General features: G+C 40.3%; 1 protein-coding gene across 1 annotated transcript; it reads left to right on the forward strand.

Annotated features, from left to right (window-relative positions):
• The first annotated feature begins 2,042 nt into the window (after positions 1 to 2,042).
• CHGA (chromogranin A) lies at positions 2,043 to 19,080 on the forward strand. The gene is made up of 6 exons (XM_074236270.1): positions 2,043 to 2,133; positions 2,685 to 2,753; positions 8,349 to 8,450; positions 11,275 to 11,709; positions 14,423 to 14,877; positions 18,586 to 19,080. The coding sequence occupies exons 1-6, from the start codon at positions 2,043 to 2,045 to the stop codon at positions 18,667 to 18,669; spliced, it is 1,236 nt and encodes a 411-aa protein (XP_074092371.1). The 3' UTR covers positions 18,670 to 19,080.
• The last annotated feature ends 410 nt before the right edge of the window (positions 19,081 to 19,490 follow it).

The raw sequence follows: 19,490 nt of genomic DNA on the forward strand, positions 1-19,490 counted from the left end.
TTTTGTTATACTAAAGAGATCAGAAAATCATTTGTCTCTACAATACTTTGCTGCCTCTGAAATGAATTTCAATTCCCTGGTGAGTAAGTAAGGGAAGGTTGAATTATCACTTAGATTTAGAATTGGAAGAGACCTCATAAATCATCTAGCCAAATCTCTTCATTTTACAGAAAAGGAAACTGAGGCCCAGTGAATTAGTAACTTTTCCAAGGTCATAACAATAGAAAATGGCAGAAATGGGATTCAAACTGAAGGCCTCCGAGTTTGGAGCCAGTCTTCATTCCACTGCACTATACTGCTTCTCACATACCAGATGCCTCCTCTTTTTGTTCATCTATCGGACAGGGAATTGAACCTATTAACATGGGTGGTCCCTTTCAACTTTGGGAGAATCCGGAATAAGACACTAAGAACAGGAGACAATTTGGAAACAACAGGGAAGGACTTTATGGATTATCTAATCCTATTCTCTTTTTACAGTAGTAAACTGCCTTTCTCAGAATCTCAGTCAAAGAACTAGGGTTTGAATTCAGATCTTTTAGCACCTGGTGCACACTTCTTTCCATCATACCTTACTGTCACTATGTTCTAGGGTATGATACACTGGCTTCCAATATACCCAAGCTTTTACTCTCTGAAATCTGACAGAACTGACTTAATCTGTTACTATTTCCCAGGCTTTTGTTGTTGGGGATGAGTGGTTTACTAGCTCCTGTATTCCATCTGTATGAGCAAGTAAGAGTTTCTCAGGGGTGGTCCTTTGCTTCAAACTTTTTGCCAGAAGTCCCTGACCCAGCATTGGATAATTTGGAGAACCAGCATATGAATCTAAATTCAAGAGTATTATCTGAATAGCACCATCAGTGTCTCATGTGCCTGACCTGCAAAATGACTGATAGCTTGAGAGTGCAAATTAGTTCCTTCTCCCAGTAAGAGATAGAATCAGAATTGCAGCCTTTTTAAGTTGGAAGGGATGGCAGAGTCCAGTTCTATTTGCAACATCCTAATAAGTGGTCATCCAGCCTTGCTTAAGTCCTGTGGGGAATACACCATCTCATAAAACTGCCAGCTCCATGTAGAGGTAGCTCTATTAGGAAGTTTTTCCTTAGAGAAATTTGAACTGTGTTTCTCATTGACTTTTGCCCTTTGTTTTAGTCTCCTTGCAATGGAGAATTCCAAGGTCAGAGGAAAGTAAAGAATATTCAGAGTACCCTGATCTGTCTTCCATTTTTATTTGGTTTATTCACTCAGCACCGGGCTGCTCAGATTAGATTTCTCTTCTGGAATTGTGCCAGTTTTCATAGCAAAGTCTCAGCACTTTGAATTTAGTTGAACTGCAAAAAAACACAATGTGGTATAGAGCATTTGGAGTTAGAGGACCTAGATTTGGATTCTGGCTCTTACTGTGTGACCTTGAGCAAATTATTTAATCCCCCTAGGACTCAAGTTTCCTTATATGTAATAACAAAAATGATAACTTTAATTTAGATAGTACATTAAGGTTTGCAAAAAGCTCTACAAATATTATCTTATTTTGTCTTAACAAGTCCTAGGAGTTAGGTTCTGTTACCCCCATTTTACAGATGAGAAAATTGAGGCAAACATGAATATTGACTTGCCCAGGTCATACAGATTGTAAATGTTTGAGGCTGAATTTGAATTCAAGTCTTCCAGATAGCACTTTTCATGCTAAGTATATACAGTTTCTGAAACTGTGAACATTTTATTTTATAAACAGAATTTTAAAAAAACTGAGTCTTTCACAGATTAAGATTAGTCTGGGGATCAGCAAGGAGAAAGCAAATGTTCCTTAGCTATAGGTATAAACCTGTGACTAATACAAAATGAAAACTTTCTCTAAAATCCACCCCCAAATTTGTGGTCTAGTTTCTTCTACTACATCATGACCAGGGACAAGCTCTAATCTCTCTCTCTCTCTCTCTCTCTCTCTCTCTCTCTCTCTCTCTCTCTCTCTCTCTCTCTCTCTCTCTCTCTCTCCTCTCTCTCCCCCCGCCCCTCTTTCGCATCTTTCCTCCCAGGTGATGAGGTGTATTGTTGAGGTCATCTCTGACACACTTTCTAAACCAAGTCCTCTGCCCATCAGCGAGGACTGCTTTGAGACCCTAAGAGGAGGTATTGTATCTCTCTGCTCTTCAGTCTGGTTAAGAGGAGGAACAGGGGTGGGTGGTGGTGGTAGGGAAAGAGACAATTTTTATCATTGCTTTTGTTTTTTGTTTTTTTATAGGTTTGTTTGTTTGTTTTTTTGTTTGTAAGGCAATGGGGTTAAGTGGCTTGCTCAAGGCCACATAGCTAGGTCATTATTGTCTGAGGCCAGATTTGAACTCAAGTACTCCTGACTCCAGGGCTGGTGCTCTATCCACTGTGCCACCTAGCTGCCCCATTTATCATTGCTTTTGGATAAAAACTGTTACTGCTTTGAAAATCTTGGAACTCTGAGTGGGCATTTACCTAAGGTCCTTAAATATATGTTTTTTTTTTTTTCTGAATGGATGGAAGAATAAACTTTGTGTCAGACAACTTTGGGGTCCACAACAAAATATAGAGCCTGGGACTGCTTTGAATGGATCCCCCCTGTTGAATGCTCTGAACAGTTGATCATATGGAAGGAAATCTTACTCAGATGGTTACTGGAAGCCACCCGTGACAATGATCTTTTTTTACAGATGAAAGGATCATTTCAATTCTCCGCCATCAGAACTTGCTGAAAGAGCTCCAAGAACTTGCCATCCAAGGTATTTACAGTTATTTCACATGAGATAGAGGCAGAAATTGAATCTATTCATGCACAGGAGCAAGACAGGAAGCCAGGGATCCTTATATCCCTCCCATATGGTTATCATCTTTAAATTAGAGAATAAAGAATGAGAAAGGTCCTTTAGGCTATAGAATATTAGAATAGAGTCATAGAATGGTAGAACATGGAATTTTAGAGTGTCAGACCTGAAAGGTTGCATAGAACATGAAAAGTCAGAGCTACAAGGAATCTTGGAACACAGACTTAGAACACAAAGTCAAAAGATGTTAGCACTTTGAGGAACCTTTAAAATGACCTATGCAGTCATTCATTTGGTAGAGGAAGAAACTGAGATCTAAGTGAGAAAAATAACCTATCCAAGATCACATGCTATTGGTAGAGATGAGGTAAGAATCCAAATCACAGGATTATAGATTAGTAGCTGGAAGGAGAGAGTAGAAGTCACCCAGTGCATCTCATAGATGAGGAAATGAGACTCAGAGGTTAATTGGCTTGCCCAAAGTCACATAGTAATTGTGAGAGGCAGGATTTGAATCCCAGTCTTCCTAACACCAAATCCAGTACTCTACACATTATGCAGTCATACTGTTCCTCAGGATCCTAGATTAGTACTCTATTATATCACTTCTGTCATTCCAGAAGTGCTTTCAGTTTAAATGTGGGGAACTCGAAGCACAAAGGATTTCTTCCCTTTTATTATCCACAAATTCTCCTTATTACCCCAAACCTCATTAACAGTGATGATTAAATGTTCCCTCTAAGGGGGGAACAAGCAAAATTCACTGACTGAGGGAAGATTTCCTCCAGGCCAGACAGTGGCTTACAGCAACATTCTTGGAATAATTTCTATCTCTCAGGTTTTTGTCTGGGAATGAGTAGTTTACTAGTTCCCATAGTGCATCTTCGTGGGTAAGTGAGAATTTCTCAGAGGTGGTTCTGTTTTTTTACTTTGCTGGAAGTCCCTAGCCCCTCACTGCCCAAAGACTATTCTGAAATCTAATTTGGAAAGTAGGCATATGAATTTAAATCTAAATAGCCCAATCAGTGACTTATGTGACCACACAATCACTGACAGCTGGGAGTACAAATTAGTCCCCCCACCCCCGCAATAAGAAGTAGAATCAGAATCACAGCTTCTCCCAGCAGGGAAATGGTTTGCCAAAAGTCGCACAGTTAGTAAGTCAATATTTAAACTCTGGTCTTCTCTCCACTCTCCCACAGTCTTTCTTTGAATTCCCCAACTGTGGTCTGAGATATAAGAACAGAACCAAAGTAATTAATGTTCAGAGGCAGTAAGGTTTCATTTCTATTCATTCACTCATTCATTCATTCATTCATTTAATGAGCATTTATATGCCAGGGATATAAAACACAAAACTGAAAAAGTCTGCACTCTCAAGGAGACTTCTTTTTTGGGAGTATGAGAGAAAGGGAAGCAGATAGTATTGCTGCCTTCATTTATCTAAAGGGCTATCGTGATTTAACTTACTCAGTTCAACCAAGGAACAATATGGTCACAGATAAATAAATATAAAACATAAGCAAAGTGAGTTTCCAGCACTACCAACTTCAGGGAAGAGAGGTCTGGTTAAAACTCATTTAGGACATGGTACTAGAGTAGAAGGGCAGCTATGTGAGTGTGGTAGTTAGAGTACCAGGTCTGGAGTTATTTCAAATCCTACCTCAGTTGCTACTAACTTTAAGCTTGGCAAGTCACTTAACCATCTGCCTCAGTTTTCTCATCTGGAAAATGACCCTGAGAAAGAATTGGCAAATCACTTCAATATCTTTGCCACTGAAACCCCAAAAGGGGTCATGAAGAATTGGATATGACTGAAAAAATGACTAAACAGTTTGAGTGGAGACTTTCTGAGACAGATACTGCACACAAAAACTTCTGTGGTAGGTCTGCTCCGTAGGCTCATGCTACCTTGGGAATGTTATCTTCTTACTTCTTGATCCAGACACAGGTCTCCATTAGACAAGAGGTTTGGTGGGGGGGGGGGGGGCTCCTACTTACCAATAAGGAATACATAATACTCCTAATGCACCTAGAAGTTGTGACCTTCCTGCTAGTTGTGTAGTTGTGACCTTCTTGCTTAGCAGCCTAGGTAAGATGATGTTAGGTGTTCTGTAGAGTCCCCTATGTTGGCTACTAATCTAATATCCTCTAATTGGAGGTGTCAAACATGCAGACATCACAATACTGGGAACAGATTAAAATGTAATTTAAAAATAGTTAATCAAATAGAGCACCGGCCCTGACACCTGGTCCAATACTCTATTCACTGGGCCACCTAGCTGTCTATGCCAACCCTTAAAGTCTGTAAATTCTATAGCCATAGAGCCTTTCTTTCAGTTTTATACACTAAGGAATTCTCTCTTTCTTCTGCCAGTCTTTACTCTGATGATCTAATTTCATAGCATCATCCTTCACTCACTGCATTCTTCCCTACACAACCTGGAAAGAACAAGAACAATGTGGCTTAAGGGGTAGCTAGGTGGCCCAGTGAATGGAATTAGACCTGGAGTCAGGAGGACCTGAGTTCAAATATGACCTCAGATACTTAATAATTACCTAGCTGTGTGGCCTTGGGCAAGTCACTTAACCCCATTGCCTTAACAAAAAATTAGTAATCAAATAAAATTAGAGTAGAACAGAAGTAATAGTACAATCTACAACAAAATCAATATGTGACCTGATTGGTGACCCCTATTTCTATTTGAATTTGATTCTACTGCCCTATAGGCAGGTAGTTAGATGTGAGATCACTAGACATAGTAGCAGAAAAACCTAATTTGAATGTTACTTCAGACTAAACTTGAGGTGTCTGGGAAGGTTCTGGTAGAGATTGACCACGGCAATCTATTTCTCTAAAGTGTTGGCATGTATTCTATTTCTGAAAACAACAGAAGTTTCCCATTTGCCCATAAGCAGGTAATTCACCAGTGGATTATTATTATTAATTTGGGCTCCACAACTTCTTTCTACCTTTGATCAGATCATTATTTGAGTCTATTTTGAATTTTTCTAGGAAAGCTGTTATTATCATCATCATCATAGAATTTAAGTTACAAGAGATATTAACACATAAGCCCATTCATAGAAGAGGAAGCTCAGGCCCAGAGAGGTGAGGTGATCTGTTTTCAGTTATACAGTAACAGAAACTAAACTGGAACTGAGGTCCTTGTACTCTAGATCTTATGTTCTTTACCTTAGACTCCTATGCCTGCCCTTTGGTAAAGTTCTATTGTTCCCTTTTCTGGCCAGCCCGGCTTTGAGCAAAGGCTTTCCCGGAATTCCAGAAATGAGTGTTCATTTGGGGAGCCCTGCATTTTTGTTCTTGGGTCAACTGGGAGAGGAATATCCTGCCCAAGTATGGCCTCAACCCTGAGAGTGGGTTCTCTCTTTAGTAGTGAAAGGAATCCAAGTAGAGTAGTTTTGTCTGGTCCCTGGTCCCTGAGTCAGTCCTGGGACCAATGACTTCTGGTGTGTGTCCAAGATAACTGGGTCCACCAATTCATTCTTGATGCCTCCAGAATTAAGACAAGATCCTATCTCTTCACAACTACCATTGGGCTACAATTAAATATAGTTGGAATGCACGGATTCATTTTAAGGATCAATGCCCTGCCCTTCCAGGGAATCGCAGATATCATGAAAGAAATCGTTGGGGTTAGTGTTGGTCAAGGAGTATGTGATGAGATGGAAATAATCTTGCAGTAGAAGTTTGAAGAGATATTCAATACTTCATTCTGTCACTTAAGATGTTGTGTAATCCTGGGCAAAAAATGTTCCCTCTCTGGGCCTCAGTGTATAAAATGAAGGGTTTGGTAATTATTAGATGACCTCTAAGTTACTTTCCAGCTTTAATAGACTAAGTTTTATGTGCTAATCCTCTAGGTTCTAAGACTGCCTTCACATTCTAATATTTGTTGCTCAGTCTTTTCCATTTCTAATCTTTGTAAGTTTTAATATTACTTCCAGAGCTTACATTGGATATTCTAAAATTTCTTCCAATTCCAATATTCTGTGGCTTCATGAAGTCATTTAGATGAGGTACTCTCGGAATCTAGTTCTCTGGTTCTTTGATTGAAGTGGTTGATATATCCTGGGCTTCATTCCAGGCTTTCCGCCTGGAAAGGGAGGGCACTGATCCTTAAAATAAACCTGAACTGGGTTGTCCCTAGCATGTCCTTGCTCTAGACCCTCCCTCCCCAATCCTCCCCCCCCACTTAAGGCCTACTTAAAGCCCCAAGATGATTCTCTGCTCCTTCCTGGGTAATTTCCATGGGAACATGAGAGTTTCTGACACTTTCCAAACCTCCCTTAGTTGACTCCTCCGACCTTGGTATTGTTTCATAGTTTTCTCAGTCTCTTGACTGGGTCTCATTTCTGGCTCAGAGGACTTCATATGATGCCCATATCTTCACTTCAGTTATTTCCCCATTTTCCCTTTTAGCTCCCTACCTCTGGAACTGGTTGGCTCTTCCCTTACGTAGAATGGCAGGACATAGGCAGGGAGTGGCGGGGATAGAGAGCCCTGAATTGGGAATCAGAGGCCTGGGGACTAGTCTTAGCATCATAAAAATCTTAGAAACTGACCTCATGTATTCAACAAGTATTTTGCACACAGGAAAAAATGACAAAAGCAACATAGTCTCTGCCTTCAAGGATGCTGAAGGGAAGCAATATACATACATACAGATACACACACACACACACACACACACACACACACACATAGACATGGGATAAAGAACTGTTAAGCAAACACAAAGTAATTTCAGAGCAACAGGGCACTGGGAGGAGAATCAGGATAAGGTTCCTGTGGGAAATGACCCTTGAATTGAGCTTTACAAAAAACTGGGGATTCTAAGATATAGAGATAAGGAGGGGAAACATATCCTAGGCACTGGGGGCATCTTAGACAAAGACATGGAGATATGTTCTGTATGGGAAACAAGTGGACTGGTTTAGCTAAAATAGTAAATTAAGAGGGATTGAGTGCAAATTGAAGCATAAGTTTTTCACTTTATTTTTCTTGCAAATGTGGTTAATATAGAAATGTTTTGCATGATTTCAAATTTGTAGCTGGTATCACGCCTTCTCAATGGGTGGGGGATGGATGGGAGGGAAAGAATTCAGAACTTGAAATTTTTTTTTCAATAAATGTTAAAAAATTTTTAGAAAGAACATTAACTTGATAGTTGTGGGAAGAATGAGTTGAGAGAGGCAGGAGGCAGAAAGACAGATTATGAAGCTGATGAGACAGGATTTTGAGCTGAAAGAAATCTTACAAATCCAAATCCCTTAATTTTTAGATGGAAAATTGAGACCCAAGAGAGACTGACTTGCTTCATGTCAAGGGACTAGTGATAAATTTAGGATTAGAATCTACGTCCTCTGACTCTTTCCATATCATCATACCCTTTAACTAATATTCATTATCTTATGCAATCCCTTATCAGAACAAGAAATCATTGTACTCATCTTACAAATGAGAAAACTTGAAACATGGATTTTTTTTTTAGGGTCTGTGATTTTTCTTTTTCTCTTTCCCCAATCTAGGTGCCAATGAGAGAGCCCAGCTGCAAAAGAAGGACAAAGGTTTTGAAGATGAACTTTCTGAAGTCCTTGAGAAACAAAATAATGAGAAGACCACTGGGAAGGGTCAGTACCAGACCAACCCCTTCCCCCTCAACACACCATGATGAGGATAAACAGAGCTGTTCTTGTTGATCTCCTTGGTGGCTAAAGCACCCCCCACCCCGTTGAGTAGCCATCAGGGGTGCCAGGGTAGCCATGGGGATTTGGCTGTGATGTAGACCTTGGTGAGACAGTAAGGCCTGAGTGGAGCAGTTTCCAAGCCCCCAAGTGAATAGGGATTATCTTTCCTGATACTAGAGAGTTTTTCAGTGTCAAAGAGCTTATTTAGAAGGACCAATCTGTGATACATATATTTTTGCCATCTCCTCTGGATTGGCAGTAATGACCCCAGAATGTACTTTGCCTGTGGATTGTACTTTAAATCTAAACCTACTTGGATCACAATGCTCCCCCTGAAATCCTTACAATCCATCTCTAAGGCAGATGGAAGATTGCCTTGCCCTAGCTCAAGGTAGACAGACTATATCTTCCTTTTGCCTGATGGTGAAATCAGGGCTGTGTCATCTTACACAACTATCTAAGAGTCAAAATCCAGATCTAGGTTTTTTTTTCATACCATCTCTCTGTTATAGTCATATAGACAATTTTTGATAATAATGATGGTAATAATAATAATAATAACTTACATTATGGAGTACCTTTTTTTAGGGGCTAGGACCCAAACCTATGACTTCATTGGTGTAGGGAATATTTTACAGATGAATAAATTGGGACTAAACAAAATTAAGGGTCTTGTGGACCTTGGAAAAGTAACTTGGCTTCCCTGGGCTTCAGTTTCCTTATCTCTAAAATGAGGGAATTGGGCTAGTTGGCCTCAAGGATTCCTTCCAATTCTAGATCATGGTGAAGAAAATCTTCTAATAAATGTCAAACAATTGCTCTATAACTATAATTGAGAAAGGTCACTTAGCCAATATAGGCTAAATAAAGACTTTACTCAGGCCTTCCCAATTCCAAGGCCAGTTCTTTTATTTATTTATTATGTTTTGCTGCCTCCACTTTAAGATTTTGCCAAATACATTATATGCATTGAGCAGTTTAGGTGGTGAAGTACACAGAGTACAAATTCAACCTTAGGCACTAGCTGAATGACCTTGGGCAAGTCACTTCACCCTGTTGCCTCACTTTCCTCATCTGTAAAATGATCTAGAGAAAGAAATGTAAACCACTCCAGTATCTTTATTAAGAAAACTTCAAATGAGGTCCTGAAGAGTCAGACATGACAGCTAGGTGGTGCAGTAGATAGGGCACTGATCCTAGAGTCAGGAGGACCTGAGTTCAAATCCTGACTCAACACTTAATAATTACCTAGCTGTATGACCCTGGGCAAGTCACTTAATTCCATTGCCTTGCAAAAACAACAACAACAAAAAGCAAGAAAGGGAGCTCCCTATCACTGGAGATCTTTAAGTGGAGGCTGGACAGAGAAATCTTATTGAGGATTCATGTTTTTACAGGTCTGAAGCCCTAGATTTGCTTCTACTGTATCTTCCAACACTAACTAGAGTTCTATGATTCTATAATTTCAATGAGGTTTTTTTTTAATTAGGTGGTAATTCCTTTCCAACAGGATTCAAGAACACCTAGTCATTAGAAAATTCCACTAAATAAAGAATAGGATGGAAATGAGGCTGGCCAATTATTTCCATTACATAAAAAGTTTAAATGACTTGATTCAAGTTAGGTAACATGTCAGGGAGGGTCTGGGATTAGGCAGCTGGGTGAACCTGGAGTTCAAATCCAGCCTAAGATACTTACTATCTGTGAGACCTAGGGAAGCTATTTAACCTGACTGCCTCAGGTTCCTCATCTGTAAAATGAGACAAATAACAGCACTTACCTCCCAGAGTTGTTGTGAGAATGACTGAGATATTTGGAAATCATACTGCAAACCTGAAAGTGTTATATGAATTCTTTCTAGGATTATTATTTGAAACCAAGTTTTCAGTTTTGTGTCTTGGCTTCTTTCTACTAGTCTATGCTATATATTGTTGTTCTTGAGCCCAGCCTTATTATTTATAACCTCATGGACCATACTGTCCTTGGAGTTTTTCTTGGTAAAGATACAGGAGGTTTAATACAAACACAGCTTAAGTGACATGTACAAACTCACAGTGTGTGAGGCTGGATTTGATTTCAGGCCTTCCTGATTCCCAGCCCAGCACTCTATAGGCTGAGCTATCTATTGTGGAGTCAGTTACATCATTTAATAGTTTAAGTGAAGGATTTACTAACAGTGGTTTTGTTTTAATTCATATGCAAATATATGAAGAATTTATAATTTTTGATTATGTGGGAGCCTCCCTCCATTATAAAGCTGATTATGTAACCCATCTTTTGTTAGATGTAAATCTTTGGAAATTCTCTGAAGTACCTAAGAAGGTAAGTAACTTGCCTAGGGTCGTAAAGCTGGGTCACTAGAAGGATTTGAACCCAATTTTTCATCATTCACCACCACAGCGGGCTGCCTGTCTTTAACTAATGTATAATCAATACTATGGCTATTCCAGGAAGGTACTATAGAAACCCTAGAAAGGTTAGGCATTAGTGCTAGATACCAGGAGATACAGGCTATACTAGACTGAAAGCTCTAGGAGAGCAAGGTCTCAGGCTTACCTAAATCTTTACTTATTCCACTAGCTAGCACAGCACTTCTTACACTAAGGGATTTTTTAAAAATGATGAGTGAATGAATGATAGGCAGGATTATTGTAACTCCATCACAGAGGAAGATACAGGAAGACTGATCTATTTTCCAATGAGAACCAATTGGATAAACATAAGATTTGTGTTCAAAGCCTGTTTTTTTTCTGTTTCCATCTTGCAGGGGAATTGAAGCCTGCCTCCAATGAGAAATCTGCTGAAGATGCCATTGAGTCTAAAGAGGAGACGAGCCTAGAAGAAAGAGAAGCCAAAGAGACCAACCTCAAGGAAATCAGGGAGGAGTCTGAGACGAACAAGATCAGCAAGGCCTCTGAGGATGTGAGCTTGGATCATACCCTGGCCAGTGGACTGACCAAAGAGGAGCAAAAGCCCAGCGAAGATAGCAAGGAACAGCCCACTGATTCTCAGGAGCATCTGGATCTCAAAGAAGAGGAACAGAGTTCCAAGAGGGATGAGGAGGCAAATGGAGAGGAAGAGGAGGAGGAAGTTCATTTAGCCCAAGGGGGAAATAAAGAATCCTCAGATGAAGAAGGTCCCACTGGAGCATTCACTACCAGCTCAACCCTTGATGAGAATGAGGAGCCTCCAAGGGGAGACAGTATGTATGGCAGAGCCCTTGATAAGTGGCCTATAATCTAGGGAGACCATATGGTTGTATATTTGCTTGCTATTGGGCACAAATAGGTGAAACCCTTTTCAATGAATTTGCAGTTGAAATTTAGGCTTGATTTGAATGTTTAAATAATGACTAGAGCTCTTATTTTGGTAGTATTTTGCAGTTCATATATCACTTAAATCATAGCAATCTTATGGCCAAGTATTACTGTTCTGGGGCGGCTAGGTGGCGCAGTGGATAAAGCACCAGCCCTGGAGTCAGGAGTACCTGGGTTGATCTCAGTTAGTTAATAATTACCTAGCTGTGTAGCTTTGGGCAAGTTACTTAACCCTGTTTGCCTTGCAAAAACCCAAAAAAACAAAAACAAACCAAAAAAAACAAGTATTACTGTTCTCATTTTAGATCCAGAGAATTAACTAATTTATCCAAGTTCATCTAGGTATTAAGTTCATCTTGGTACTCTTTCCTCTACACCACATTGCCTCAAACAAAGTGGCATAAAGACCAAAGGAGAAGACATACATATCCCATTTCTCAATGGGTTATTGGGAAGATCAAATGAAGTAATGTAAAGTGCTATGCATTTACATAAATATCAGTTACTTTTATTATTATTTCCACTAAAACACAATAGAAAGAATACTGGATTTGAAGTCAAAGGACAGGAGTTAAAATTATGGCTGTAGCACTTACTAGTGATGTGAGCCAGGGGCAAGGCAATAACTCTGGATCTCAGTTCTTCATCTATAAAGTGAGGGAGTTAGGATAGATGGGCTCTAAGGTCTCTTTGAGCTCATATTCTATGACATTATAAATGACTCACAAAAAGCCAGTGTTTAGAAAGCATTTTAATTCTTACAAATTGATTCTCTTACAATAACCATGAGGTAGTAGAAGTATTTCTGAACCCATTTCATGGATGAAGGAATGGAGATTCAGCAAGTGAAGTTACTTTCCTAATAAAGCTAATCAGGGTTAAAACTGTGGCTGGGAACCCTAAGTTTACAGACTCCAAGGTCAATGCTCTTCCTGGTACATGATGCAGTCTCAGAAAATGAAACACGAATGCAAAAGGATGAAGAGTATACACAAAAAGTTGAAGAAATCAACAAAGCTGCCTAGATAAGGGCTTTAAGAATGCCATAGCTTATTGGGTGTGAGGAGTTAGGACGAGCAGCTATTGAGGGCTATAGTAGTCACTCAGGGAAGTTTCATGACAAAAGTAGGAGGGATTTGAGCCTTATGGAATAAAATACAAAATTAAGGTAAAAGGTGGGCTGAGAACAGTGGAGATGGACATACCAGGTTGGAGAAATAATGGTAAGAATGGAGTGCAGTGGGAACCAGATTAACGTGAAGGCATTCAATCCACTGGTTGATTGAACTGTGAAAACAGAAAAGGGAATGTTGTTCAGTTGTTTCAAATGTGTTTGCCTCTTTTTGGCAGAGATACTAGAATAGTTTGCCTTTTCCTTCTCCAGCTCAATTTATAAATGAGGAAACTAAGGCAAGTAAGGTGAAGTGACTTGTCCAGGGTCACAGTTAGCAATTGTCTGAGGCCAAGTCTTCCTGGCTCCAGGCCCAGTGCTTTATCCACTCTGCCAACTAGCATTCCTATTTACTTGATGGCAGTTGTGGCATCCTGGAAAAGGCTTACTGATCATGGAAATGAGAAGATTTGAGTCTAAATCTACCACTAGCTAGCTATTTAATTTTGGGCAAGTTCCATGTTTGTGCTGATCCTTGATTTCTTCATTTATAAAATGAAAAATACATATAACTTGCATTCCTTATGTAATACAACTATTTTGAAGACAGTCTACTTTCGAGTCTGTACTTGCCAAACCACCTGATCAGAGCTGCTAAACATGACTTCCTTTAAAGGTTTTTCTTTTCTTTTTTTTCTCCTCTGGGTGTCCTAGGACTGGAACTCAAGTTTAACACCTCCAAATAGTTCTGAGGCCAAAGGAGAACCAAGAGAAAACTAAAAATAATCCACAAAATATCCCTGAAAATTCACAAAAATCTTCCAAATCTAAAAGGATTTTAGAACTTATGTTAGCACACAAAACAAAATATTAGAGCTGGAAGAGATCTTAAGAATATAGATTATTAAAATATAAACTATTAATAACAATCCCTGCCATGTAAGTTAGTGCTGGAAAGGATTCTAAAATGTAAAACTGATAGCATTAGAAGTCACTAGCTGTATGACTCCAGACAAGTTACTTTACTTCTATGTCTCAGTTTCCTTTTCTGTAAAATGTGAGTTATATTAGGCCTTTCCTCCCACAATTATTAGGCCAATTAAATGACATTAAATGACATTAAAAGGCATTTAGCCTTATAGAAGGTATTTAAATAAATTCTTGTTTCCTTTCCTTTAAAGGATTCTCCAGGGGTCTAAGAAAAGAGAAGATTATTTGTAGTTCAATTGGGTGGTAGTCCTAGTATGTCACTTCAATCTTCGCCAATTAGGAATAATACTGCTAAGTTTAGAATGAGGTTCAGCTCTAGCCTCAGTACTATTCAGTGCCCATGTTGCCCTCAGTTGTAGATAACGGTATCAGATAAAGGACCTAGAAGAGGACTCTCTACAAAACCTCACATTATCTGGTGAATAAATAAATAGGCCAGGAATAAGATTTTCTGCAGAGAGCTCATTTCCTTTGTTCTTTTCCATCAACTGCTCCAGGCCAACCAGAGGCACTGGATCTCCATGAAGAAGGGAAGGTCATGGAAGAGGAAGTTAGATCCCAGGAAGAAAAGGGGCTGAGCCAACATTCTGAGGAAGACACAGCAGCCACTGAAGACATCTTCAGCCCAAGGGAGAGCAAGAGTCAGGAATTGGAGGAACTCTCCAAAGAATGGGAGGACTCCAAGAGGTGGAACAAGATGGATGAGCTGGCCAGAGAGCTGACGGCAAAGAAGCGGATGGAGGAGAGCTACAGTGAGGAAGAGCCAGACCAGTCCATGAAACTCTCCTTCCGAACACACAAGTACGACTTTGGGAGTCCCTTGGGGCTACCAAGAAGAACCTGGAAAGCTCACTCCAGAGAGGACAGCATTGAGGCAGGCTTGCCTCTCTCTATCAGGGGTGACCCAGATGAGAAGAAGGAAGAGGAGGGAAGTGCTAACCGAAGGACAGAGGTGAGTATGTCAGTGGGGCATCTGGGAATGATCTTTTTTTGGGGGGGGGGAATAGAGGGAAAAAAAGACATGGTTGAAGAATAGTAGGCACTCATAAGCAAACAAATGCAGAAACATTGATGCAGATGAAATCCACAGGATACAGAATCAGGATCTTGCAAGTTTGCGTATCAGTTCTGGCAAAAGTCATGTGACCCCAAATCATAAAGCATAAGAGTGATGAAGCCCAGAGGACTCTGGTTTGAATTTTAGCTCTTCCACTTTGAATGTTTGTATGATCTGGAGCAAGTGCTCTTGGGTCTATGTCTTCTGTAAAATGATGGGGTTGGACTAAAGGATCATCAAGGTCCCTTCACTCTTAGGAGAGCCTTAAGCCATTTGTTGGGAGATTCTCTTCTTTGAGTGAGTGGGTTCATTCCCTAAGCAGGAAGATTTTGTCTCCCAATTCTAAGCTAATATTTTCAAGTTGAAGACTAGTTTGAAGACCTGCTCAGTAAAAACCTAGGACAGATCCAAATGAGGGTAGCCTCTATCCGACAGTCATCATAGGAATGATAAGGGCCTCAAGATGGCCTCAAGGCCATCTAGTCCAACCCCTTCACTTTTTTTTTTGCAAGGCAATGGGGTTAAGTGACTTGCCCGAGTCACACAGCTAACAAGTATTAATTGTCTGAGACCAGATTTGAACTCAGATCCTCCTGCCTCCAGGGCTAGTGCTCTATCCACTATTCCCTAAACCCTTCATTTTAAGAGAAGGAAACTGAGACAATTAAATTGTTGCTTTGTCTATGGTCAAATTAAGTGGCAAATTTGAGATTCAAACCATATCCTCTGACTCCAAATAACACAATACTATAATATTAATAATATTTATACGTTTCAAGCACTTTGATAAATACAAATATCTCACTTAATCTTCACAACAACCCTGGCAGATGGGTTCTAGAAAACTAAGGCAAACAGGTTAAGTGATTTCCCAAAGTCACACAGCTGGTTAAATTTTTGAGGTGGTATTTGAACTCGGGCTTCTTGTCTCTAGGTCCAGAACTCTAACCCTTCCAAGGCCTAGTTGCCCCCTAACATTTCACTGTACCAATGCTACCCACCTAGGAAGATTCAAAGTGTGGGAAAGGGAGTCTGGGCTAGAACGATCCTTCCTACAAGGTGAATTTCTAGGGAAAGAGGTCCTCGTTAGATGCTGATGTCAATGCTTTATGGTGCTGGGGGTTGACCCTATTCTAAAAGTAGTAGGGATTGGGGGTGAAAGAGCCTAAGCAAAGCCCAGAAACTGGAGAGAAGCAAAACCCCACCAGATTCTAATATTTCAAGGGCATCTTGGCATCATTTATTAGCTGTGTAACCTGGGACCAGTCACTCAGCCTTTGGTACTTGGTTTCCTCATATGTAAAAGAAGATTGTTGAACACCATCTCTAAGGTCATTTCCAGTTCTGATCCATGAACTAGTTGGGCTCTCAGAGGGGTGATTCCTCAGCCCATGATGAACAGTTGGGACCCACTCCAATTTCAGGCCAGGACATTCACACCTTGTTGGCATAAGCTTAGTCCCCAAAGGAGACAGAGAACAGAAGCTGTGTTAGAGGTATTATCTTAACATTCCAATTTTTTTTTTAGGTTTTTGCAAGGCAAAAGTGGCTTGCCCAAGGCCACCCAGCTAGGTAATTATTGTCTGAGACCAGATTTGAACCCAGGTACTCCTGACTCCAGGGCCAGTGCTTTATCCACTGCGCTACCTAGCCACCCCCAACATTCCAAATTCTAACCTGAGTTCCAGTCTATGTACTTCCAATGCATATAGTAGCTATGTGGCTCTAAAGGTTAAGTTATTTAATACCTCAGGGATCAGGGCAATTACCTGCTTTGGTAAAGTTCCTCATTAGGAGCATTAGGAGTTAAAATAGGCTAGGCTTCATCAAAAAAAACAAACAAAAAAAACCCAACAAGTCATATCAGCTTGCAGAGAAAAGTCCTTCCCTTCAAGGCACAGCCTAGCCCTCCCTGATTACTTCTGCCCCTACTGCTCTTCAACACCTAGTAGAGGTGGCAGTGCCTTCTCACTGTCTCCCCAGACAGGCTAAGTTACTGGGGAATTATGGAAAAGAGGGCTTGGCCTTATTCTGCTTGACTCCACAGTAGGCTGCAATAGGACTGGGGTCATAGTCCTAATGAAAAGAATAACAGATTTGGAGTTGGAGAGTTTGGACTTCGACTCAGCTTGGCCACTTAAATCCCTTTATGGCTAGGTGTGGGTTACTTCACCCCAACTTAGTTTCTTCATCTGTAAAAAAAGGGACTTGAACTAGATGAACTCTGATATTCTTTTCAACTCTAAAATCCTCTGATCTGGAGTTAAACACAAGGAGGTACATTTTGATTTGAGTATGAGAAAGAAGTTCTAATGGGGTCATAGTTTCTGGTCCCAAGCTCTAGCCCCTGAAGGTCTTTCAAGGGATGTAACAGTTACTTGTCAGAATTTCTGTGAACGGAACTTGTGCTTCAGATGTGAGTTTAATTAGATGACCTCTGAAAGCTTAGAATCCAGTGCTCCAAACTCCCCTAGACAACAAGCAGACATCATAAGTTGGTTCCAAAACCTTGTTCCCTTCTCTGAACACTTTATAAACTTGAGTTTATAAACAGGGTAAAGTTGGAATGGGTCCCAACTGTTCCTCATGAGCTAAGGAATCCATTTGCTGAAGCAGCTAGAATACCCTGACTTAAATATCTAGAAAATGCCCTTTTGGGAGCCCAGCTAGTTCATGGATCAGAACTGGAAATGACCTTTGTGCCTAGGGTCACAAAGCTAATGTCTGGAAGAGATTTTTTTTCCATTTTTTTATTAAAGATACTGAGTTTTAACCCCCCAATCTTACTTCCCTCCCCACACCGAAAGCAATCTGTCAGTCTTTATTTTGTTTCTGGAAGAGATTTTAAGGCCATCAAGGCCTGTCTCCCCTTTATTTCAAACTTGCCCAGTCACACAGCTATGGGATTTGAATCCAGGTCTTATTCAGAATTTTATCCCCTATACCAGAGGTGTCAAACGCAAAGTTCCAAGGGGTGGTGAACTAGATTAAAATATAATGGAAAATATTTAGCAAAATTAATATAACAATTTTAAAAAGCAATGTTGTCTAAGTTGCTACACCTTATGTATAGATCAGTGGCCCTGTTTTGAGTTTGACACCACCTTTGGCTCTTCCCTAATGAGCTGTCTGCTTTCAAAGACGGTCACTTCCAGGTCCCAAAGTCCCCCTAATTTGTGAGGATTAGGGGGTCTATCATATTAGTAGCCCGTGTTTCTATAATTCCTTGAAGTTTAAAAAGGGCTTATCTTAAAACAGCTCCATGTGGAGGGTAGCACAAATCATGTTAGCTACATTTTTTTTGATTTGCCCTGGGCCACCCATCTAGTTCAATATCAGAATTGAAATTCCATGCCAGGTCACTCATGACTTTAGGGTTAGTCACAAAAGGGGGGTCCAAACATTGGTTCTACTCATTGTATACATATTTATGTATCATTTTGCTCTGGAAATGAGGCCACCATACCTATCTGACTGGTGAAATCAGTGTAACTATCTGGGGGCTGGACCAGATGACCCCTCAAAGCTCCTTCCAGTCACAGCATTTTACTAAAACCTACTTCCCTTCTATAAGGGATTTCTTTTTCCGCTTGTGTTTTCTAGGACCAAGAGCTGGAAAGTCTGGCAGCCATAGAGGCAGAGCTGGAGAAGGTCGCCCATAAACTCCATGAACTTCGGAGGGGCTGAAGGGTTGACTTCAGACCCCACAAAATGCCCAGAAATTACCCCTTTTCCTCACCTTGCCTTTTCACTTTCCAATTTGAATACTGATGGGCCAGGGTGGGGTTTGGGCAGGGAGAAAGTGCCCCCCCCCACTTGTGACACTGGTTGAATCGGTTTTTTCCCACTTCTTGAGTTTCTGTCCCCAAGTGTACTCCTTCCCCACTTCCAGGTCTCTTCATGCCCTTTGTGTTTCCAAACACTTATCATTTTAAAACAAGACAGCTTTTCTAGAATGTTTTCCCATCACTGTTAGGTCCATTGAATACAACCGCAATAACTTGTTCTCTTTGAATTAAAGTCAAAAACTATTGACTGTAATATATTCTATATAAAATTTATCTAAGGAAAAATAAAACTCCAATGAGCTCCCTGCTTCTTTGGACTTTCTCTTTATGGGCTATCTGTGGTATGAGTTAGAGAACCTGGAATTAGAATTAGAATGAGATGACTTCTCTAGTGCCCAGAGGGATAAAAATTAGGTATCTCTCAGGTTCTACTCTAGACCCTTGAATAATGTAGGAGACAATCAAAGGTTTGATCAGTACTGGTCCCAAGAGATGAGGTGGCATGTTTACATAAAGGTCATGTCTTTCCTATAAGGTCTTGAGTATAGTAGCACTAACAATTCCTGTATAGAAAGGGCATGTACTAGATTGCATTTCTGAAGTTATGGGAAGAAATTTGCCTTTCTGCATCCAATCCTTGTCTGTATATGATCTCCAAGTTCCTTTCTAGCTCCAGATGCTCCAAGTTCTTTCTGTCCCTTTTCCTACTCTAAGGGAGGG

Source organism: Macrotis lagotis, chromosome 4 (genome assembly GCF_037893015.1).
Source record: "Macrotis lagotis isolate mMagLag1 chromosome 4, bilby.v1.9.chrom.fasta, whole genome shotgun sequence".
In the NCBI taxonomy this organism is placed as follows: Eukaryota; Metazoa; Chordata; class Mammalia; order Peramelemorphia; family Peramelidae; genus Macrotis; species Macrotis lagotis.